The sequence below is a fragment of the Myzus persicae genome, unplaced genomic scaffold (assembly GCF_001856785.1).
Source record: "Myzus persicae strain clone G006 unplaced genomic scaffold, MPER_G0061.0, whole genome shotgun sequence".
Taxonomy (NCBI): Eukaryota; Metazoa; Arthropoda; class Insecta; order Hemiptera; family Aphididae; genus Myzus; species Myzus persicae.
This window is the reverse complement of record NW_019102714.1, coordinates 86,208-112,115: the sequence shown is the minus strand read 5'-3', so window position 1 is coordinate 112,115 and position 25,908 is coordinate 86,208. Positions and strand designations below refer to the sequence as shown.

The 25,908-nt window shown below is 27.6% G+C and overlaps 1 protein-coding gene across 4 annotated transcripts in view; it reads left to right on the top strand.

Moving 5' to 3' along the window:
• The first annotated feature begins 10,336 nt into the window (after positions 1-10,336).
• Positions 10,337-25,908, top strand: part of LOC111032988 — a 29,160-nt gene continuing 13,588 nt past the window's right edge. For 2 of the 4 annotated variants that reach the window (XM_022313505.1, XM_022313503.1), the window contains exons 1-2: positions 10,337-10,683; positions 23,933-24,130. In XM_022313505.1, coding sequence (XP_022169197.1) covers positions 24,062-24,130 — 69 coding nt within the window. In that variant the 5' untranslated portion in view covers positions 10,337-10,683; positions 23,933-24,061. Of the gene's footprint in view, positions 10,684-18,035; positions 18,783-23,932; positions 24,131-25,908 lie in introns of those variants that run through there. The other 2 variants (XM_022313506.1, XM_022313504.1) reach the window with 2 other exon arrangements.

Below are 25,908 nucleotides of genomic sequence, written 5' to 3'. Positions count from 1 at the left end.
TATGCTCCTAATTAATTAAAAACAAAACCAAACACATCTCTACTGTTGGAAACACCAAAAATGTGGAGGTGTTTAAGACTTTTCAAATTCAGCTGTTGTGTATCCAAAGTCATTTCCGTTCTATGTCCATCCCCCAAATTATAAACAGAAAGTAACTTATAAATAAGATGCAAAACTGCAAAAGTGAAAGTTAAATAGAAGAAACTTATCCGGGAATATATACTTTTTGATTTCTATGACGGTATTTAGCGTATCACACCATTTTACTCATATAGAATCATATTATTAGATATATCCAAAAATGATTTGTCTAAATAAGTATATTTCAACTTTCAATTAATTGATAGGTAATACCTATGAGGCATTTTTGAAATACTCCTTCAACTATAGATTAAAAAAGAATTATAACTTTCTAATAAAAAAATATTCATCACTTCGCTTGAAATTCAAAATGACATATGTTATAAAATCCACTATCAATTACCTTTTATAATTTTATATACTAACCAAATGTACATAGTACATTGTACCCACACTTAACATTTTATTACAAATACTAGATATTTCTATAAAATAGAACCTCTTACTTCTGTGATATGACAAATACGTTATACCTATCAAAATATTATGTTATGCCGTTATGGTATACTATAAAATAATTACTATTACCATAAATCTTATTTTCAGTTAACTTATAATTCTAAACCATTATTTTTGCGGTCATATTGAATTGCTTAGTTAATTACAAAACGTTTTATACATTTGTAACTACAAAATAATTGTGTGATTATGTAATTTTGTGAGCATATTTTGAATTTTCGTAACTGTGACGTATTTTGTATACATTTTAAATTCAAATGCTTACTGAAAAAAAAAAATCATGTCTAAAAATGTTTATTATTTTTAAATGTCTAAAATAAAAGCTTAAGAGAAACTTTGTATTACATTTTGATTTACTTTTTTTATCGAATACATTTTTTGTTATTTATTTGTACAAAAAAAAATAACTGAAAATGAAAATAAAAATTGTCGAATGTCTATAAATAGCTCACAAAGATTCAAAATGTTTTAAAAATTCTAATAAATGCTTTTATAAAAATGAATTTAAAATTGTATTATTACCATGTTTTAAATTCGTTTTTTAATTACAACAAATAACAAAACCGATTTTGTCAAAAGTTGATTATCAAATATTTTTTTCTAGTGTAAATCGTGTATAGGTAGTTACAAAATAAAAACACAAGCATCATTGCCTCGCACAAAATCCAAGTAGTTACTCAACAAGTCATAAACTCATAACTCGCTTAAAATTTAAAATACGGTAAAGGGGACGTAGATAATGTTTTTGTCTTAAAGTTTGATGATATTATGTAATGCACTTTAATATTTAAGCAAACAACACTTAATGGGAACGTCTACTGAACGTAAGTTAGTTATGTAAGTACATTTGTTGGTATCAAGCCCAAATTAAGGAAAGACAGAGAGAGCAATGGACAAATACCAACAACGGATATCGTACAATGGAGGGCCCCCAGTACGTTTCCTATAATATGTGGATGATTGATATATTATTATTCAGCCTCGGGCCCCAAAATGATCTTAATTCGTATTTGGTTCGTATAAATTGTGTGTGCGCTTGTGCGTTATACTAAGACAGAGAAAAAACGTGATGTACAAATGACATTCTAAGACATATTATGCTATAATATTAAAAGTGTCAATGACATTATTTCTATTATAAAAATAATCAAATATTAACTTTTTGGCCGAACCCATATTGCTTATGGTATATTGTGGGGAATGTTGGTAAACCGAGTTGAAAGAAAATGATAAATATTAGTTTCTTTTTTTAGAATTTAAATAATATTTTTAATATCATATATATTATATAACTGTAAATTGTAATTATTATGTCTGTGTAAAACGATTACTGAAGATTTTGTGAATTGTATTTCAATTTGAAAGTCTTCAATTTATCAAAAACTCGTGAGTCGTGACTAACGGCTCACTATAAAGACGCGCATATGCAATGCCTTACTCAATTATACTGGAACCATATAATATTCGATAAGTATAATATGAATAGATTTATATTTTAAATTTTAAACATTTAATTAATACCGACTTCATTTTTTTTTTAAAGAATAAAATAAAAGTGTGATTGCGAGTACTTAATAATAAAATATGTATTATAATCATAACTATTTGCATACTCATTACAATAATTTGCAATTTTATTATTGGAAAAATGTATTGTAACGAAACGATAACTGTTATGTGTTAGGTCTTAGGTAATACGAACAATCGATAGGCAACAGAAATCTTGTGGTCCGGAAGAAAGTCATAAAATTATGTGTAGAAAATATGATTTAAACAATATTGGTTAGCGTGACTGAAATTACATGTAGGTATATCCTAAATGATATAAATATATAGATATTTCAATATTTGAATAATGCAATTATATAATAATAAGCAATTTTCAAACCGGAAGGGCAATATGTCCATATAACAAAAACGTAGAATTCTTTGAATATGATCAGATAAAAACTGTTATTTTTGGTTTCGATATGTAATTTCGTCAAAATTTGAACTTAAATTAATGTATTTAAAAAATATCTGCGTTATACATTTTTTAGATTTGTTGGTTACAGTATAAACTATTTATAAGAATCCTTGTTTACAATTTTCAATCCTAAGCTATAATAATTGAACATTTTATAAATTTTAACTTCAAAATAATTTCGAAAATGATACATTTTGTCAACATTTGAATTTAAAATACTTATAAAAAAATTCGTACATATGGATCTTTATATTTGTCAACTGCTATTATAACTAGGCACTTATGAGAAACTTTGCATCCAATTTTCAAGCTTTTTAAACCAATTATGACGGAAATAAAAACACACACACACACACACACACACACACACACACACACACACACACACACACACACACACACACACACACACATATCGCTGTAAAATGAATACATCAATACGTACATTCATCTTTTCGCTCAGAATTTAAAATGATAATAGAAAAATGTTGATATCCATTTCTAAGGGTTTGAACAAAATTCCAGAGTTAGAGCATTGCCTGTTTTCTAATTTTAATAGCAGTTTTAAAGTATTTGAAAATGTTTTTGTTTCAGACATGTATCAAAAACAAGCAAGTATAGGAAAATTTATAAAATGGTGTTTCAAAATATCACATATTGTAGCATAACAGTTTTGATACCTATTTGGTGATATGATAGAAATTTTTTTATTTTCCGAGATTCTGTAAAAACTAGATGGTTCCTAATTCTAATAATAAATAATAAAATTCGTAATATTGATGTATACGTATGTATTAAGGTTATTGCGTTAAGTGAAAATATCAACTTGACGTCGATATTTTAATATTTTTAATATGAAAATTATAAGTTTTAAAAAATACAATTTTTTCGAATTCAATAATTTGGTCAAATATTAATTGTAAGTGTAGCATTGTTAATCTTTAGTCTTTACCATGTCTAATTACTTCATCACTTATATGACATTGGGACTTCTATTTATAAGCTTATTTTAAGAAACTGTACTCTTACTATTATAATGTACAACTGCGTTACCTATACCTAAACAATAATAATATTACATTTTCCTAAAACATTAAGTGCTATAATAACATTATAAACTAATAACTTTTTTAATATGTAATTGTTCTCATATTTATAATGTTTATAATACCTATATACAATAAACATAATGCATGTTATAATATATGAGTACTCGTAAGTCGTATTATAGTCATACGACTATATTCATGCGTATACGATGCATATGTCTTTGTATAAGACAGTGTATACTGTATATTATAAAAAGTTGTTAGTAGATTGAAAAAAAAACGCATGTAACATACATTTGTAAACCTATTTTAATACATTTTAACTCAGTCGATAGTTAAATATTTGAAAATTTCACTCATCATATTATAGCCTAATCAAAAAATTCTCTAATTTACCAGCTCCTGATATTACAATTTTATTTCGTAAGAGATATTTTACAATTATTAAAAATGCATTATAAGAATAGAAAAATATAGTTAAAAACTTAAAAATCTATTCAAATAAGTTAAACTCATATTTCCAACAATTTATTGGCTACTTTTTTGAGTTTATTATCCAATGATTTCTATAGTGTATAATTTAAGTAAATTATGATAGTATACTTAATTATAATTTCTATACATATTGTTTAAAATACTAAGACATATAAAAAAAATTTAAAAAAAATGTTTTGTCATTGTCATATTATATAAAATTATTCATAAATTAATAAAAAAAACACGTACAATTTAAGTTAAAAATTCTGCAGGTACCCATTTGTAGGTAGCCATTTGCACTAGAAATAAAATTAGTGTAAGTAAATAAGTGAATAATTTATTTAATGCATGTACAGATTTTAAAATAAATATTATAATTTTCATGATATAACAACATTTTCATCCCACGAAAATGTATTTTCTAGCTATATTCAATGATATAACTAATCAGATTTTAAATTATAATAATATTTTAAATATATTATGTGTATTAATATTATTTTCATTGAATGAGTTTTATAATCTATTAAATAAAAATAGTTATACAATATACATACATTTAGGTTTATTATTAATAGTCCCTGAAGAGAATACGACGATTCTGAATGTTTGTTTGCCTATACCTTAGATTTTAAGGGAATAATTCTAATATCTTTGTATCTTATTAATATTATGAAAGCATTATATTAAATTACAAAAATATAGGATTTTAGGAGTTCGATTTAGGCAATTTAATTATAATATTAAGATGAATTATTATTTTAAATCTTAAATGTAAGAGTCACATGTGGCATCTTATCAATCGATTTAGTTTTAGTTTTTGCTTCATATTTCATAAATAATTTTACTTACATAATACTTTTTAGGTTATTATAATGCAATAAATACAAATATTTCACAATATAATAAAAATGCAAAAAAAATACAACACTAAAAGTTAAATAATTAAAACACCAATAAATTATTTTCATCAAATTGTAAAAAAATTAATAAATACTTATCCATTTTTAAAATTCAGATAGAATTACAGGAAATAACTGAATACATCTTTCTCTTTTAGTATTATGTTTTATATTAGGTGGTATTTTATACCAATGTAGAAACTAATGAGCTATTTTAATATTTTGATTTTAAAGTCCTTACCAAAGAACTATCTCCTTTAATTTTTTATCTAATTAAACTCTTAACTATATTAAAGTACCTATTTATTAGATTTTCTTTATAATTTTCAATAGTTCCTTTCTAACATAATTATATAATATAATTTGTTGCATAAGTTACTTAATTACTTTTATATCAAATCAAATCTCACTATTTTGATTCTGTATTATTTAATACCATGTTGTAATATACTTGCAATATGTTTAAAATTACACTTATATGATTCTAGGACTTGGGAGGTTAGACATTTATTCAAAGTATTAGAATCACAGTCTTTTATGCTATAACATTACAATAATAGTGTATATACTATTCATTTTATAGAAAATTTCACTATTAGATCATATTAACATTTATGATATAAAACATTTTAAAAGATAACTGGTATAATAATTTTAATATTACAAATCGTACTTCTAATGTGCAATTATATATTAGGGTTTTATTAAATTAAAAATGTTTTAAGAATGCGTGCAAGTATGCAATTAAAATAACCAAAATTTACTCTAAAATATGTATCTATAATTAAACATCATATTTTATTATTCACCATTTTTCAAATCAAATTTATATCTTGCTTATACTATTCTTTGTTACTACCATAAAAATGCATGCAAATGTAAGGAGTTCATAAATACTTCTTAACAAAAAAACATTTGTACTTATATGAATCAGATAACCACAAGATAGACTGATACTAATTCAAAAACATATGTAGGTACTACAAAAGTACTAGGAAGAGTTTACATTGTCATATATTTAATATTTATTTTTGTTCATATTTTATCCATACTCTCTGCTTGTGGACAAAATATTTAATTTAATATTATGTTAACTGAATTTTTACCAGCTTTACCTATGATAAAATATTTTAAATCTACCAGTTAAATTTTATTGGAAAAGTTTATTATTACATTTGTTTGTATAATGTTAGTTTGTCTCTGTCTGGAATGGTTGTGATGACATTTGAAAGTAATAATAAAATGCAAAAAATAATTTAGAAAAGATCTGTGTACCTAACATCTATACACTACGTTATAGTCTTGCAAGAATTTTAGTAAAAATATATTCTAAAATATAGTTTTTTTTTTATCATTTATCCCACTTTTTTTTAACCCATTAAGCATTGAGGTAGGAACCAGAAAGTATACATATAATTCTTCTATACTTACTTTACAATGACTCATTTTAAAACGTTCATGGTAATTAAAATGTAAAAAAAATTAGTAACTAATTAATTTTATTAATTATGTATTATTTACATGATTATTTATATTATAAAGATATGTTTAAAATAAGTGGAATATAATGTACTATAAAGCTATTACACCTACTATTATGCCACTACAGTTTACTGCTAGTTTATAAATTAGTGATTGATTACTTATTAATAAATGCAGGATAATGAATTAAATAAAATACAAATCATTGAATCTCTCATATTAACCCATTATATTATATTAATTCGTAAGTGCATAAATAAGTACTTTGGATTGTAGTTCTTTGTACACCACCTATATCTATCAACCTATCATCTACCTATATACCTACTGGTCACTACAGCTGCTCAAGTGTTCAAAAAATTGACCTACATATTTTAACATTCTATGAATATTATAGAATATAATAAAATATGATATAAATATACATTTTGTGTAAGCATAGTATGTATAATAATTATCTCAATATTGTTTGAAGAATGATGACATAAACTATCCTATAAATTACATGTCTGTACCTATGTACGTAATAGTCGTTTATTTAGTACCTATAATAGTAAAACATACACTATACTGCTTAAGTATTTAAGATATAATTATAATATTATATAAAATATGAACTAAATATTTGAATACATTAAATCAAATGGGTTTTTTGTCGAATGACTTGTCTGATTATACCAACAAGAAAGATAAATTTGGTTATTTTTTTACAGTAGACTGGTAATATTTTGAATTGTGTATAGTTGAGAGTTGTAGAACTAATGTAATAATCAAACAAATAAAACTCAACTTTTATGTTGTTTATTGTATATTACTCTAATTTAAGCTATTATTTAACACTTTAAGATATGTGGGTACTGGGGAAAAAGAAAAACCATTATCCTGGCTCAAAATATTGTAAAAATTTCAACCAGGGAAGTAGCTCTGCTATATAGTAATATAGTATAGGTAACTAATTGTTGAGTGTTTTCGTTATCAAATATGTATGTCGTTGTAATTGTGCAATGAATATTATGTTAAATTTGAATTCAGTGATAAATCAATAAATCATTCTACCACTTCAAAAATAATAATGTGTGGAGATGGGCTGTACTTACCCAAATATGTTTCTAATGATATTTAAGTTGCTAAATTAGTAATTTATTTGTATTTCAATTATATGTAGATAAGTAGATTAAATTAATTTCTGCTAAAAATAAATTGCATACATTATATTACAATAAATATAATAATATTACTAGGTGTCATAACTTATATGTCAATACTGACGTAGAAAAGAATAATTTTAATACGCTCATAGTATAAATAGTTTTAAATTAATCTAAATAATTAAAAAAATGTTTTGTGTATTAAAGTAAATAATAATAGATATCTTTTATGAAAAAATGTTTCAAGTTCCTAATAATTTTTTTTAGCAACAAAATAATATTTAGGTACCTCCAACTAAAATTATTGTAATCCTTCATTTATCCAATTTCGTCCAAATTTTAACTTGAAATATCTATCAAAACAAAGGAAAATAAAAACGAGAAAAATTGTATTCAAAAATTGTTTACATTGTCAATTCTAAAATATTAAAATAAAAAGTGGAGAAGTGGGTACTCTGTAGTACACTATACAGCAGTTGTTGATTATGTATCATTGTAATTTAAGTGTTATATTTGAATTCAATGAACCATGGCATTGGAAAAATGATTCTGAGAAAACGTTATGCCATCCTAGTATACTTGTACAAATAATCAAATTAAAAAAAATTAAAAGAAAACTCGGAAATTACTTTTTGAATAACAACAAAAAACGTAATAGTTTTGTCAAAAACTAGGGGGAGGGTTCATAAATGTTTCTATTTTTTTTCCACGAATATTTTGAAAATGTTTGGAAATTTCAACTTTTAAGCTTATTTATAGTACAAGCTATAAATTAGATCTAATTTCAGATCTGAACCACCCTCAATTATGAAGATTGGAGCCTTTTTATGTTATAATTTATAACATTTTTTAATTTTTTAAGACATTTTTGACCGATTTCTCGTATTATCACTAAAAAAATTGACCACATTGAAATAAAAGTACTAGATAGTAGTACTTAATATAAATTATTTTCGTTTTGAACTTGATATCAGGTAGTCCGGTTTTAAATTAGACAAAAGGCTGAAATTTATCTTTATGTCACACCATCAAATTAGTCGAATTTTTGCATACAACTTAACAACTTTTATTAGATTATTTATGGAGCTATAATATTATATCAGTGGTGCTTGTGATAGATTTTTTAAATGGCATTTTTTGATATTTTTAGGGCATTTAAATCCGAGCCCTAGTTATAAACATTTCAGTATCTCGACAGTTAACATACACATAACTAAACATTGTAAAATAGGTTCATTGATCGGAGCGATCATAATCTAAAACTGTAATATGCAAAACTTCTATAACTTTCTCCATTTCATATGCATTTCAAGCGGCACTGATAACAAATCATTGTTCATTAATCACTATTGATTATTATCAAACGAATCATCGTTGAACGTCATTGTCTTACATATTTTAAATTAATCGTTGTCATTTGAAAAGAAGCCAGAAAGTCACCAGGTTGGCAGCGAAAGAGCGATGGTACATTGAGATTTTTATGAATTAATAATAATTAATACCTAGATTGCAAGTTTAAGAATTCATGATAATTTCTCGACTATAGTGGCAAATGGGTTAAATCTACTTGAACTAGAAAAAAAGATGTCAATGACATGCAAAATAGATATTAATTAGCAAGATTCGTATATAATGATAATATATTGATATTATTACTGGAGTCCGGAATCATATGCATCTGCATATTTATGATTAGTGTATGTACTTCCGGCTATGATGATTTGAAATGGGTTTGATTCTAATCAAACTGATTTCATAGAACAAATTTCATTTCTAAAATTAGCATATTGATGCATTTTTGTTATTAGAGTAAATAATTTGCATATTTTATACACTCTTAAAAAATAAATTAAAAAAAGGAAAGGAAAATAATAAATAAATAAAAGGAAAGACTCAAAAAAATAAGAATCAATATGCCGATCAACAATTAATTACAAATGATCACGGAAAAATGTTAAATAAACGAAAATAATACTTCTCAGTTTATATAAAATAAGTTTTTATCGATTTTATTAGTATCAATATTGTTTGGTATAATTTGGTACATAATTTTTAATTCACATACATGCTATGCAGTCCGTAGGTACTGCACACGTTTTTGTACATATTTTAGCATATTTTTTAGTTTTTACCATGCATATTTGCATCATACTTAGGACAGTATTTTAGTACATAATATAATTATTCCAGTCTCTTAGACATTAGGTATTATCGCCCACAAGACGTTGCAGCGAAGGAAAAATACATAAAAAAATGAGTAGTCATCGACATCCGGACCGCTGTGTGTTGTAATAACAATAACAATAATAACAATGTTATAGTCACGCGCAGATAAAAATATATAATATTATAGGCAATTTACGGCGTGCAGCACCCGCGCGTTCGCTCGATGCCCATTTATGGCCGGTCATCGAGCGAGCGCGCCGACCGATGACCGCCAGCGCGCGGATGAGTCATCACTCCGCGACGCGCCGACTGCCGAGAGCGCTTGTGCCGAGCCGTTTGGTCGGCGACGGAGGAGGCACCGCGGCGGCGAAAGTCGCGCAACGGCCGCGCGCACGCACCAGCCGAACACCTGACAAAGGACGACGGCGTGCAGTCGCGGCGTTGGTGGAAGAGCGGAAGGTCGGGACGTCGGGTGGCGGTGAAGGGGCAGAGCCGCGCCGACCTTGCCGTCGTTTTGTACATATTAGGTCGTCGCCGGCGGTTATCAACGCCGTTATTTTGGCAAACAACAATATTAAAGTAATATTGTAACGACGACGTTGTTGTCCACCGACCGCCGCGGCCCACGTGCCGACGACTTTGCCGCCCGACCACCTCTTTTGCGCGTCAGCGCCAAGCCAGTGTTCGAACTGCACTCGACGGTGCAAGTTGTGTACGCGATAATACGGTATACTGCAGCTGTAGTTGTGATTCACGCACACGTGTTGCCGGCGGTGGGTAACGATAACACTATCACTCGTCGCCGTGTCTCGTGGACTTTGAATACCTATAATATATGTTATAGGCATTTCAGCCCACCGCCGCCGAAGTCTTCCCCCGCGGCCGACTACGAGGTACCTAACACCTGTCTGATTTACATTTTGTACCTACGAATATTATATAATCAAGGGTTGGCAATTAATTCTACTTTTTCTAATTAGTACTTACATGGTTAACGTCAAAGAGTATTTTTTACCCAACTAGGTATGTCTTTCCATAATACTATTTTACAAAAAACTTAGCAGACATATTATAGTATTATCAGGTACTAATTCCTATAATTTATTATTGTATAGCATTATATTATGTACAGTTAGCAACGTATGAAGCATTGAAGCCATATTAAAACCAAAAGTGTCATAAACATTTCTAATATTAGCTGAAAAAAGCTAAGATATTTCTATAATAAATTAAACTAGATATAATGAGCTTTGGTAAATAGTTAGAAAATTAACAACTAATTAAGTTAATGCCCAACATATAGACATATAGTTGTCCGGTGGTTAGATATAATTATAATCATTATAAGTATTATGGGAAATTATGCCTTAATCATTTGTAGTTCATGTCGTGTGCTTAACATATTATTAAGAGAATGTCGAATGGCATATTATTATTTATTACATTGTCTCCACTGTCCATGCTACAAGACAAATTTGTGCGATTAGCTCTAATATTACAGTAAATTTACGAATGTTTTATTAAACTTAAGAACATTATCAGTGTGTTTCTACTCTACTTTGGTATTTTACGATATCTTAATTTCTAAGCGAGTTACCTATTGTCTATGACTTATGAGTTATGGGTGTGTGAACTATTACAATCCAAAAATGCACAACGAACAAACACAGATAATGTTCTTAGTTCCTTACTTTCAAGTGTTATTGATCGATAACTCTGATATTAAAGCAAACAAAATAAAGTTGATCCCGCTGAAGACAAATTTGCCATGTAGGTATCTTATTTGAATGATTATTGTTCTTTTCCGAAGTTGTAGTCTGATGATCCTCGATTGGTATGTGTATAATATTATAATATTAATTCAATACCGAGAATTTAACTAGGATTTAAATTTTTTTCTCTGTTATAATAATATTATACACGATTCATTTTGCCCCTTTAAAAATTTGTAGAAAAAAATGTACCCATACTCACAGTTTTTGGTAAGACGACGATGTTCTACGTTGCATATTTTAGAAAGTAATGCATCTGATATTTAGGTAGGTATTACATTGCATTATTATTATTATTATTATTATTATTATTATTATTATTATTCAACGTACTTTCCCAAAATGATTAATGATCATTTCCATAAGACTTTCTTCAATGGTGTTTATTTTCTGACGACGATTGCTGATCAGTTAACCATAATAAGCACCCAATAAATTAATTTGATTTTCATCAAAATTTAAAACAGAATACATGCATTCAAATTAAAATAAATTAACTTATTTTTCATTATTAATACCTTATCTGATTCAGTACTTATAAATACCATAGGCCTTTAGGTTATTTGATACTATATCATTAAGATAAGGTAATAACTATGTAATCTTTATGAGTTTCAATTATAATATGCGTATAGTCGCCCATTGTTATTATTTTATACATTTTAATGACTAATCATCTAATATATTTAATGAGTCAATAATCAATACTTATGACTTTATGAGTTATAATTTACTTATACTCATTAATTCATAATAACTATGCATATATTAAGCATTTAAAAACTATAAGTAAGTTATATTAGGTGTTTAAGATTAAATTAAGTTTGGTTTGTAGTTTATATTTACTATTTTTTTATATATATCATGTACCTTAGTTCCTTTAAAGTTTAAGTCTATAATAACTACAAATACAAAATTCCAAAAATGTCAGTAAATATAACATTGTTTTATTTAGAAACAGACTGTTTCAACAGTCTTGATTAAACTATTTTTATTCCTACGTACTAGTCAATCTTATTAAGTGATGAGGGCTTAAAAACAGAAATGGATTCCTTGTCTTATTTATGTCCTATAAAGTATAAACGGCTTTTAGAGAAATTCGGACTTATAAATAAATGCATTTAACTTGCAAATCTAAAAGTATTGTTTATTCTACAGTGAATTCTTTAGGTAAACAAAAGTAAACATTTGTTCATGGGTTTAAATTCATTCTCAATATCAAAATCATACGGAGCAATTGGTATATGTCATATTAATTAATTTAGCAGTGAAATAATAAACGATTATACATGATATAATTAAATGTTGACATGAGCTTGCTTGTGAGGGAAATAGTGTCTTCCTCGGGACAATTCACTTGATAGGATTGCGTTTCTTTGGCCCATGTATGCGAAAGGTCTATAGTGATGTTAGCTTAAAATTATGTGAAGTGGTTATTTGTACTTTTGAATTTTTATAATGTACAAATATACATTTTAAGACAAAAAAATAACCATAAAACCTATATCTATATAGCTAGTCATGTCAAACTAGTATTTACTATTTGGTACACATGTACCAGTAACATTTACTGCATCACAGTCAGACTGTATTTTCAACTTTTATTTATTTTTAGAATATTATATTTTATATATTTTTTTTCCGGTAGGTGAAGAGTTTCAAAACGATGGCATAAACAATTATAATAATTGATATCGTACCTACCTATCGAATATTTTTATTTTTTATCATCGACAACACGACACACTTTGGGCTTTTGTTCAAAATTAATCAAACCTTTATTTAATACACTTAAATAAGTATATGTGTGTTTAAATATTAATAGATTAATTAATAATAAATGTACTTAAACCATAGTATTACCTGAAACAGTATAGCACTAAAATGGAGAAAATAGGAGATCAAATGAAAAGATGAACAACTATAGTTTTAAAAAATGACAGGATTTAAAAAAAAACATTTTACATTGTTATATTATTACCTATATACCTATTTGAAAAATATTAAAAGGGGGAAAAATAAATAGCAATTAAATAGTAAATTAATTATTTCTAGTAATTTGAAAAGTAAAGAATATATATTTTTTAATTTATAAAAATAAATGTAAAAATAACTATCTAATTTGTTTTAAATGCTAGCCTTATGTTTTAAGTTCTATCATTGGTAAATTTACATATTATTATGAATATTGTAAAAAATTTTTTAATGATTTATTAGTAATATAATACCTATAATAAGTATAATTAATAGGTAATAAGTAGCATTAATATAAGTTATATTATGTTCATCCATGTGACACATCACACATATAATACTAAAACATTCAAACAGGGATAAGAACTGGACTTTAATTTTTTTCCATTGATGGGGGGGCTCTCAGTTAAGGCTGAGCTTAACCTCCCTCTTATAGCCACATCTCTACACATCATTGCCTGTACAGAACTTCTTAGAAAAAGTTCGAATCCCCTTAACGACTCTAGCAATCGTTATTTATGATCACTTCTGTATACGAATTACAATCAGCATACGTAAAAAAGGAGATTTCATTGTTGTAATTTTTAAAATTAACATTACTATCAAATTTTCTAGATAGAGTAATTTAAGCTGATTTATTTAATCCACGACATTCACATACGTTATTGGTGACATTAACTTTAAGGGGTACAACAAGCTTAACATTTAGTATGTACTGTATACCAATACTCTTTCCTGATAAGTTATTTCATAATTATATTTGATTAATTATTTTATTATACAACTTTTACAGTATCATAAATCATAAAAATGTATTCACCTTAAACATACTCAAATTTTAGTATGCATATAATATAAAATTTGATGGTATGTAAAATAGGTAGTTATAATAATAGTTATAATACCTATATAAAGTATAAATAAAATGTATTCATTTTTTGTATATCATTATACACCCTCTCCGACGATGAACATTCGGACATTCCACAGCCATAAAAATATAATGTACCTAATATGGTACATAATGGTAAAATGTGGTTACTTGGTTAATATTTTATGTTCTCTACCTCTCGCCATTACAACTGTGATCGAGTGAAAGATATCGCCGGAGGTAATGGAAACACTCCAATGGCTAGACTTTTACGTTCGGTACGCTGGTGATACTGAGTGAACAACACATTCATATTGCATTTTTATATAGAAAGGATAAAACATTTATTAATAATAACAAATACCTAAAACCAACATACTAGTTTGTTACTTACTATTTTAACTATTGTTTCATCATAATAAATTATAAATGAATATCTATTTTAGTATCTACCTAGTACTTATAACAATAACATACCTAATTAATATTGAGTACCTTTCTAAAATAGTTAAGGCACTTGCTTAAATTTAATAATACTCAATATAGATAACTAGAAGACGATTAGGAGAAAAATAGTCAATGTATTTAGGCTTTAGTGTTAAATAATGTGATAGAATAATTTAAATCGGGTTTCTCCATTAGTATTTTCGAGTTTGAAAATGACCTCTCACTGGTCGCTGTAGACTGTAGTCACAGGCAAGTTATTTTTTTCTAGCATTTGGAGTAATTTTAAGATATAGGAAGAAAAAATTATAAGGACTTATGAGTTATAATGCTTTTTTTATTCATGGAACACTCTAAAATACATAATATAGGTATATAATACTATATGTATAATCGTTTTATTCAAAACGATAAAAATTAATAACAAGGAATTCAATTTAAACAATAATTGATATAAACATCATAAATTGAAATAGGTATATTTCTGAACTTATAAAACACCATACACTGATTAACTTTAATACAATTTTTTTTTTATTTTAAGCGAAAACTCCGCGGCAACATAGGCAATATAGCCTTTGGGTGTGGAATGGTACGGTAAGGGGTTTTGTATATTTTTAGTAGGTTAGTATGTTGGTAGGGTTGAAACACGTGTTTGTGTATGTGTGGCAAGGATATGTTCGGTAGGTCACTGGTGGTCACCCATCCGGTAGCTATAGCAACGACGGCCGGTAAGTACACTCAGAGCGTTTCTACAGATTGAGTGTACGACCGTTCCTCACCAAGCCACTTTAATATAATATATTGTATGTATGAATTTAATTTCTTAATCTGAAGTTTAGTTAGAAGTTTAATTTGAGTTAGTTTTTTCACTCGAATCATAACTTTGCTATTATGATCAAATATAGAGGTTGGATGGTATAACTATAAGTATAAGTGATTGTGTATGGTGTAACTGGGACAAAACTAACTCAAATAATAAATGTCAATTAAGTATTCGATGGAATTTAAAATATGTCTACGTTGTTTGTATTTATAAGAGTTTTAAAAAATCAGTAATTGACTGTTCTTCATTATTAATTGTATTATTTTTTTTTTGTGAGGAGTTGTTCAATAAAAAATGTTTAGTTTCATCATTACGCGAGTCTTAAGAGGACACTACCCATCACCTATTCGTGAGTTTTTAATAGTCTTCGCATCACAAACTTATGGCATAGAAAATTGCTGTTTCTTCAGAATCGATTATGTGTTGTTGGTCTTAATAAAACTGAGAATTAAAATATTACTAAAGTTGAAGGTATAAACATTATCTGTGCGTAAGAGTCATTTGTTTGATATTTTAATTTTTAAGCTTCATAATATGAGAATTTATATATTGTAATATTTACATACCTACACATATATCTTTTAAACATTAAAATATCGAAAATAACTGATGCTTATTATAAGCATAAATAATGTTCTCATCTTTAAACTTAATAATATAAGTTGATTCACTCTAATATTATAACCAAAAACACACAATCGATTCTGATTAACAAAAATATGCTATACCATACTCTTTTAAAACAGACCGTATGTACTATGTAGTGCATGGGTAGAGTTCTCTAGTAATATATTATAATAAATGGTATCATATACATGTTGTTGTGATACCAGCTATACATTACACATAATAATATGTATTTTAGTATATTTATAATGTGATTATTAACATATAGACGTAGGAACACCTTAATAATATCATGTATATTACTAATATAAACCGCACATAAATTTAATAAATATATAGGTACAACTATTTGGGGTACACGCACATCAAACCCACCCGTTCGCCCGCACACAAACACGCTGCCACCGCTGCCGTTGGCCGGTCGATTCCGCCTTTAATAATAATTTATTAATCCAGTTTTGTTGGTCGCTATTATTGTAATTTTAACGCCGCGTGCTACATCGTAATCAGTAGTAATAACAATATAGTATGGTTATTATTCCTTATAACCATATTATAGGCGTGTCCAGAAACCAGACAACTTTCCGGTGTATTTTTCAAATTCTAGACTCACATTATCTAGTTTAAAACGATTATACGTGTAGGTATTTTATTTTAAAATTTTAACATAACTGCGAATGTTTTAAAATTTTAAATAATTATCACAGTTTAGTCCATTAAGCAGAAATGAAAAAATTTATCTTGGGAGTGGTGATAAGGGATGCTGAGTATTCCACAGGTCTAGTGCTTTATTTTTAGGAGTACAGAAATATTCCAAATTTTGGTGCCTCATTTACCAGTTGTTTAGGTTGGGTTGCTATATATAGGTACCAAGCTACACTTTTTAACCTCTCCATGCCACCCATAAACACGAGTGGAGAAATATATTCAAGAAATTAAAATATTTTTAAGATTTTATATAGCGCCTATACAGCGTTCTTTTATTTTGTGTGAGAATATTATCAAAAGTTGATCAAAATAAAACGTAAAATAAATAAATAATCCCAGGGTAAAATATAAACGATAATGGTTTACGTTTTGGTTATTGTTCCGGTACCAATTTTATTATTTTGGTTTTTAAGCGTAATGTAAATTATAAATTCACTAAAGTACTTACATGTTTTATATGTTTTTTACGTTTTATATTATGCAAGACTTTAGTGTGAAGAGATGTTGAAGAAATAATGTTATGTTTGTAAAATGTATGGTCAGATTGTTTTTTTAATATTCACATTTTTTTTTTGGGGGGGGGGGGGGTATGTAGGGGTGGCAATCTAACATTACCTGGAGTGTTAAAATTCTAAATATATCTTTGGGTATAGGTAACAAATAATAATGTATTAAAAATCATAATATTATTTTAAACGCAAATAATACAATGAAAGTATGAATAACGTTACTGTAAGCTATCTTATTATAAATAATATAAATTATAATATGTTTCACTTAAAAAACTAACCAAATTGGTACGATTATATTATGGTCAATCTTCATTAGAAGTTAGAACCTATTTCATTTATGTAATTTTGTATTGGTTTTTTGAAAAATTATTTTAATTGTGCTCCCTATGGTATTTCTTTATCTTCATACATTTAATTATGCGTTTTATAGAGGGAGGCGTGTGCTCCTTGCCACCCCCCCCCCCAGGTTACATAACATGTCTCATTGTTACGTAAAGGACATAATATTATAAGACTACAAACATTTTGAATTCTCGAGAGTATAAAACACAAGGCCTTGGTGATATTACAATACTAAGACGTATCTGGTAATGTTAGGGTATGTCTGCGTTGCCAAAATATATATACGTCATGTATATATTAATATATTATTATATCGTATACCCGTTAAAAAATCAGAGCACATTCGGGCAAGCGCGATCGATGACTCGGTGTGCTGCGGTGGGTGATGGTCACAAGATATCATACGATATAAGGTCGTTTTGGCGGGGTTGGAAACGTGATCGATTCCCTCGAGTGTGTCATTATTCAATTTTTTATGAAATATTCGCATATTGTTTGAGTGTGTGTTTGTGTATAATAATATCGTCGTCGTTACTATAACGCCACAATCGTCACAACTTACGCGCAAGTGAAGTGACTATGAGTGAGTGTGTAGTTGCGGTTGTGCGCGAGTGGCAATGACTCGGCCGTGTCGACGGGCGGTGGAGGTGATGGTGTGGGCGAAGTCGTCCTCGGCCATCCGCAGTTAGGGCGCTATCGCCGCCGCCTCCGCGAAAAATCAGCAAAAGTATAATGTAAGCGCTCGCATAAAATCATCGGCACGTGTACACCTACCTCCGACACGGTCGGTCGGACGATAATGATATTTAATATTATAATAATACAGTTGTGCGTGGGCGGAGGCGGCGGCGTCGGAGGCGAAACGAAAACCGTTCGTGCCGAGGCATGATATTTATGATATACACGATCGATGGAGGTGAGTTCAGTCGAATGGACAACAATATAATAATATATGATATATGAGATTTGTCGTGCGACCGATATTTGCATCTGCACCGCTGTTTTGCGTACTTATAATACGAATAGAGCGTAGGCAGGTTACATATTATTATAATGTCATACCGATTGGCAATATATTATTGCAATGTACCAATAAAATAACGTTATTTAAAGTGTTATAACGTCATGAGATCGGGAAAACGGTTTTGTCGCATATCTTAATCGTCAATATACATTCGTAATTATATTTAATATTTCCATATTGGTATATTATTTGAATGTACATATAGATATACAGGTAGTTTTGAAATAACCTATTAATTCAGTCAGTTATATTATTATCGACTCTGTCACACATTATGAAAGGCTAGTGGGTTATTATTGCTTAACAACCAATCGATTCTGTACACTGTCGTATGACTACAATTATTTTTCCGTCAATACTCTGTCACCTATGTTTCATAATAATATCTATATTATTACCTTAAAAATATAAATCACAAAGTACACTAGTGTAGCTGATGACTTCATTTTATTTTTATACCTAACAAAAGCAATACACAAAAATGTTGTATTTCATATACCTAGAGGCGAGGCTGGGCATTAAGAGTTAAAAAGTTTCTTTAATTTCTATATTTGTATTAAAAATAATTGTTTTTAATTAACGTGGTATCAACGAATTAAAATGTTCACTTTAAGAAGTTAAGTCAATTTATATTGTTTAAAATTGTATTACTTAATACTTTTATTACTTAATAAAAAGTTAAAACAATTGTGTATTAACGAAGTTACTTTTAACTTTTTCTAAATAATGCATCATATTCAACTTGATTGAGTTAAAAAAGTCATACATTTCTCCAACTTTGCCTGTACAGATACTCTTCTATCTAACGGATTCTGATTGTTTCTTATTTTAACGGTTTCTATCAAATTATTGTTAATATCCTTTATTTGCCTCATCGTTGCTATTTTTACCAAACATAAAATTGTCATCAATATACCTATCCACCTAACTTTTTATATGGTTTCTTATTGTTTCAAATTAATTTTTACCATACCAATAGTTATTCTGAGAATTTCCCTATTAATATTACGATATTTATGACGTAAAATTAAAAAAAAAATTTTAAATAATTAAAGCCTTTTGGCAAGTAAAGAAAATATGATAACATAAAAATGGTATTACATAATTAAGAGTTATGGTAACCTTCTTATACGATGAAATGAGTTAAATACTCTTCCGAAACTGCCTCATATGAAATGTATTAATGTATTATTATAATTTATATTGATTGGCAGTTGCGTGTATCTAAGTTTAGAATTGTTTATAAAACAATGGCTTAATGGACGGATTTTCTTGATTACTTACGTCGTTTTAAAAAAAGTCTAGAAAAATTGACGAAAGAAATAATTTGTCGATTTCAATATTGTTGTAAACCGTAACAACCCAATCAGAAATCACTTTTTGTTGGTGGGGCCTTTATAGTTTATAAATATTTTATGTGCCCCGTCGACCTTATATTATAGAAGCACCGTAAACAGCTATATACAGTATAAGTGCTATATTATACGTTTCCTTATTTATTTTTTGAATTAATGCCAAACGGATTTTGAGAACAAAATATTAACAATTAAAACTAGGTAAACATATATTATGATAATTTATTTTTTAAATAAAAACGTATGCACAATTAAAATAATTTAATAAATAATAATATAAATACATTTTAAATCATAACATGAAATATAACAGTTTACCACGATACGAAAAGTTTTAGATTATTATTGACTATTGACATCATCCTTACTAAAAGAGCATTTTTTGCAAACTAATTTTACAGTATTTACAACATTTATGGTACCCTATATTATAGTACGAGTATATAGTATCTATAGTATATTATATAGCTATAGTTGATAGTTTATTACATTGCAATTATTATAGTTTAATTAAAATATATTACAGTCATCCGATCAAACTAACCGTGGCGGTATTGATATGGTATTTGCACGCCCTTTTGTATTATTATCGTATTGTTTTCTTCGATGCAGAGCCGTCGACAATAATAATAATAATAATAATAATAATAACAATAATAATAAATGACGTACTACGACAACGATGCGTGACGTTCAGTTAAAATCGCGCGAGCGTTTACACACCGGAATCTTGTTTCTATATATTATAAGGGCACTCGACAAATAACTCGTGCACGGAAATATCGTCAAAACTCACTGATGAGTCTCGTTGTGTCAGTTCAAATAACAATAACTGTTATATAATATTAAAATTATTATTATTATTGTACAGTTGAAGGTACGGCAAACTGATGAATAAAACAATTTATACTTCTAAACAAATTTTCCAGTGAATAACATTATTTGAAAAATCAATTGTTTGCCAATTAGAATATTTCGTTTTTTGATATTTTTTTAAATTAAGTCTCGTGAAGAAAATGACAAAACGTTATAGTAATAATATTAAAAGCAATAATGTACTGATACATTGCTTATAGCTTATGACGTAATTAACATGTTTTATTATTGTCTTATGTTGACTTGTTAATCATCGAACTACTCCAAATTAAACCTATATTATAAAGAATGCAAATAGGTAGGTAGGTAATGTATAGGACTAGGAAATTTTAAGAGTTGCATATTTTCTATAATGTGCTTTTGATTTATATAGCAGTCCAACCAAAAAACCAATTCTATGTTATGATGAGATAAAAAGCTAAAATTGCATAATTTCACATAATATTTCGTTTAATTTTAGAAAAACGGGAAATTTTATTTTATTTTATTTCTTAATTTTTGAGTAATTAAAAAAAAAATATTTATTACCTTAAGCATTTCATACTCAATAATTTAACATAGGTATGTACCTATTTTCTTTTGATAGAGATTTGTGAAGAGTTTCAAATTTGTCCAGTAGTTAGGCAGTCAACCTATTTATGATAAAACTTTTATAAGTTATATAAGTTATAATTTTATCCTTTGCATATTTTAGTTTCTGTATATTCAATGCTATCGGTTATAAGTCCTAGTAACATGTATTGCAAAAATTATTAATACCTTTTAATGATAGTATTATTTTAATGAAACCAGTAACAAAATAAAATAACGCTTAAAAGAAAATTATGCATCAATTAATTATATTGATTTATTAGATTATTTTTATTTTTTGTAACTATGGTATTTTTCTTTCTAAAAGTTTGGCATGTTAATTTTAGTGGGTTGTTCCGTGGCTTCTTTTTTCCGAACTCGTTCTTACTTTTTATGAATATATTATGTACCATAATAGTGGGACAAAAATTATTAAAATATTCCATTCCGTCGGAAACGGCCGCCAACGTAGAGTACGTGCCTGTATATACCTACATATAACTCCCTATAAATTACAATAATACAACGTTGGTGGTAAATGGTAAAAAGAGTTGCATGATATTTATTTCATTCACCGCGATAATAATAGTCATCACGAAAGCTGTATTAATTACTTAACTAATTAACCTTATAATATGACTGAAAACCACCACCATATAAACTCGACGCATCTCTGTTTGAATAATAATTATTGTTTCTTGAATATAAATCGTTGTAGCAAGGTAAATAATTATAGTAATACAATTCAATATTTAACTGAACATAATTTAGTAGGAGGAGAGAGACTGCTCTGGTGTCTATTCCGATGTGGTCAGACTTATCGACCGACCAGTCCAAATTATCTGTAAATCCGATAGCCCTATAGAATCTATGGTTATTAATTGTAGTTATCACTATTCAATTTCAATTAATATTTATTATTTGAAAACTATCAATAATTATTTTAATTACAATTCGTACATCATAATATAATATATTTCCTGAATGCTGCGGTTGTTGAAGGTTAGGATTAATTACAATATAGGTATGTGTTGCAATTGGATTGATTACAATTATTCATACATGCTATAATTATAGTTAATGAGAAAAAATTTTTAATTTGTTTTATGGGGAAATCGTAATGAGTTAAGTGAACATTTTTTCTTAATTTAACAAAAAAACAAATTAACAAACCGACGGCCCCGGGAATCATACTTTTTGACAACATGTTTATTGTTAAATATTACTATGGTAGCATATAGGATTTATAATAAAATAATGTGTGTTATAGGTGCTAATGTATATTTTTATTTTTTTTTTTTTTTTTGAGATTAATTTTAAGTCATAATTACTGAGTGGTTGGTAGCCGGCGTTACGTTATTTGTATTAATAATAGGTTGAATTTACATTACATTAAATTTCTATTATATATTTATACAATCATAGACGGTATAGTATTAAATTAGAAGGTGAAGTTCAGCTTCTTTGATAAAATTCATTAGTTTTCTGGATGTCTCAGGAGTGGGTGCAAGTACCACACGTGGGGTATTCATTTATATATATTTATTATTTTTAAACCAACTGTTAAATTATTATATTATGTTATTTCAAAATAATAATGAACAGTTTCATTTTTTCTTTGGTTCATATTAAATACGAAAAAAAAATAAAAAGGAAATTATTGAATTAGTTCAGAAGTATGCAATGTGCATGTTTGTTTATTTTTAAACTACTGTTTAAAATAAAGTTTTGGGATCGGCTAAAAGTATCATAATATGTTTCTTTAAATTACATTATCTTCGCATAGTGTCATCGCTCATCACAGTATTCATCTATCATAAATCACAATAACTGCATTATCTGTGTTACTTTATTTTATAATACATTATCTAGGTAAATAACATAAAATCAATCGAATAATATAATAAGAGTATTGTACAGTAGATGATTGATCAGTAGATCTTCATAAAAATTCTGTCGTTTAACCGCGGTTTGAGGTCAAAAATTGTATTGTTTTATCGATACAAGTGCAGTGAGCATATATAAATAAATATACATATAAATTTCACAAAATAAGTTTTAGCGTAGACAGTGTAAACTTCTCAAGGTTTCAGTATTCAGTGGTTATAATGAACAGTGTTTTAGTATTTGGGCATTTATTGAACTTTTTATTAGAACCGAGTTTGAGTTAGGGACTTTTTTATTTTGTGGTAGCAAAAATTTGTATTTAATCTTATGGTCCATGTGTTATGATTTATGCAGAGTACAAACCTCGGCGAAGACTGCATCTCTGACAATCCAAACGGCTTTCGTTGTACAAGCACCTGTGTAAAACGGTGGCGAGGACGACGAAAGGCACGACCACTGTAGACAAAGTAGATCACCGTGATCATGGCGTCGTCGCCTTTGCGGGCTCCGGCGGCGGCTGGTCAACAGCAATCGAGATTGATGGACATGCAAGTGAGTGACGGGCTGATTGTCTACCTATATTATGATTTATTGTAAATTTGCTTCAGAATAACTCACATATCACGGTCTTAGAAGAGAAATCGTGACTCCTGTAAATATATAAATTAGACTATTCCTCTTTTTATGTGATTCGGTCGTTAAGAATGAACATTTTACATTTAAGTGGTCATGTATACTACCAATTTTTTAGTTTAAAAACACACAAAAACCTAATTGTAAAATAGGCTTTAGAGAGAAATACATATAAGGGACATTATTTAAAGTTACCACAATAATTGATGAAGTACCTACCGTTTTAAACAATAATGTAAAAAAACGCAGCAGATATTATGAGCAAAATTGTTTTTCCGCCTTAAATTATATAATAAATGATCGATCCACTAAATATATTCAAAAACGAATATTTTTTTGTCATCTATCCAAAATATTATCCACTTTTGATTACAACTGTAATCATTTGATGTGTGTTTTTTTATATTTATTTATTTATTTATTTTGTGTCTGTCATCACGGTTTCTTATAGTAAAATTGCTTCGATTTTCTTCGACAGCAACTTCTCTGGTAGGAAAGGAAATCTAGTTGGTGCATTCGAGAAATCAAAATTTTAAATTTTCAACAGTTTTAAAAAGCAATAGGAAAAACAAACAAACAATTAAGGAAAAACGGAATTTTTAGGCAAAACCATTTTTCGAACAAATCGATTGGTTTATAATGTAACTCTAACAAAAATGATCGTAGATACATGACATTTTCACTGAAAATTTGAATAAGCATTTTCTATACACCATAAATTTTCAAAATATTTAGATTTGTGTTCAAATTTTCGGTTATTAGTTGTTTTTAATGAACTCAAGTCGATAAAAAATTTTTCGCTTGGTCAAAAAACTTGAAAATATAATACAAGGTGCCTTGAAAATTGTTGTTAATGGAAATTAAAAAAAGTTGACCTTAAATCCACAGTAATTTTTTATGAGCGTTTAAACACTTAGAATTTTGACAAAATTCGTAAAAATCACGAAAACTAGCAAATTATATTCAGTTTATAAAAAATTTTCTATTTATATCTAAGATTTAAAAATTTAATTTAAGATTCTTTACAAGTTTTTCTGCATTTATTAAAAAAAAATTTCTACCAGGAAGTCAAATTAGACTTTTATGAGTGTTTGAAGTTGAAATTTCTACAACATTCACTCGATTTCTCTTGTAGCGATTTTCTTATTTTGTTGTAATTCAATAACAAATTATTGTAGACACCTGTAATTTACAACAAATTTTTATTTTATCGATTCATATACTTGATAAAATTTTCAAAATATTTTGACTCGTTTTAAGCTGTTGACGGACATTTTCAATTTTCATTTTTTTAAATGTTTTTTCTAGAACTATCTATGCAATTTTATTGGTTTTGTCAAAAAGCATGAAAATTGAATACAAGACTCTTGATAACTTATTTCAATACCAGTTGAAATTATATTAAAAATATATAGGCACTAATTTTTTTTTTAAGCATTTAAAGTTCAAATGTTGGCAATATGTATCAAATTGAAAATTGAAAATGATTTTGCAGTTGAAAATGTATACAATTTTCAATTTTTATATCTAAGGATTGAAAATATAATACAAGGTGTGTTATTAAGCAGTTTTTTCCACAACTAAGAAATCTTAAAAATATATGAATACAGTTATTTTTTACAGATATTTTAAGTTCAAATTGTGTTGTAATTCGGTTCCAAAACAGTTCAATATTACATAATTATACTTAATATTTT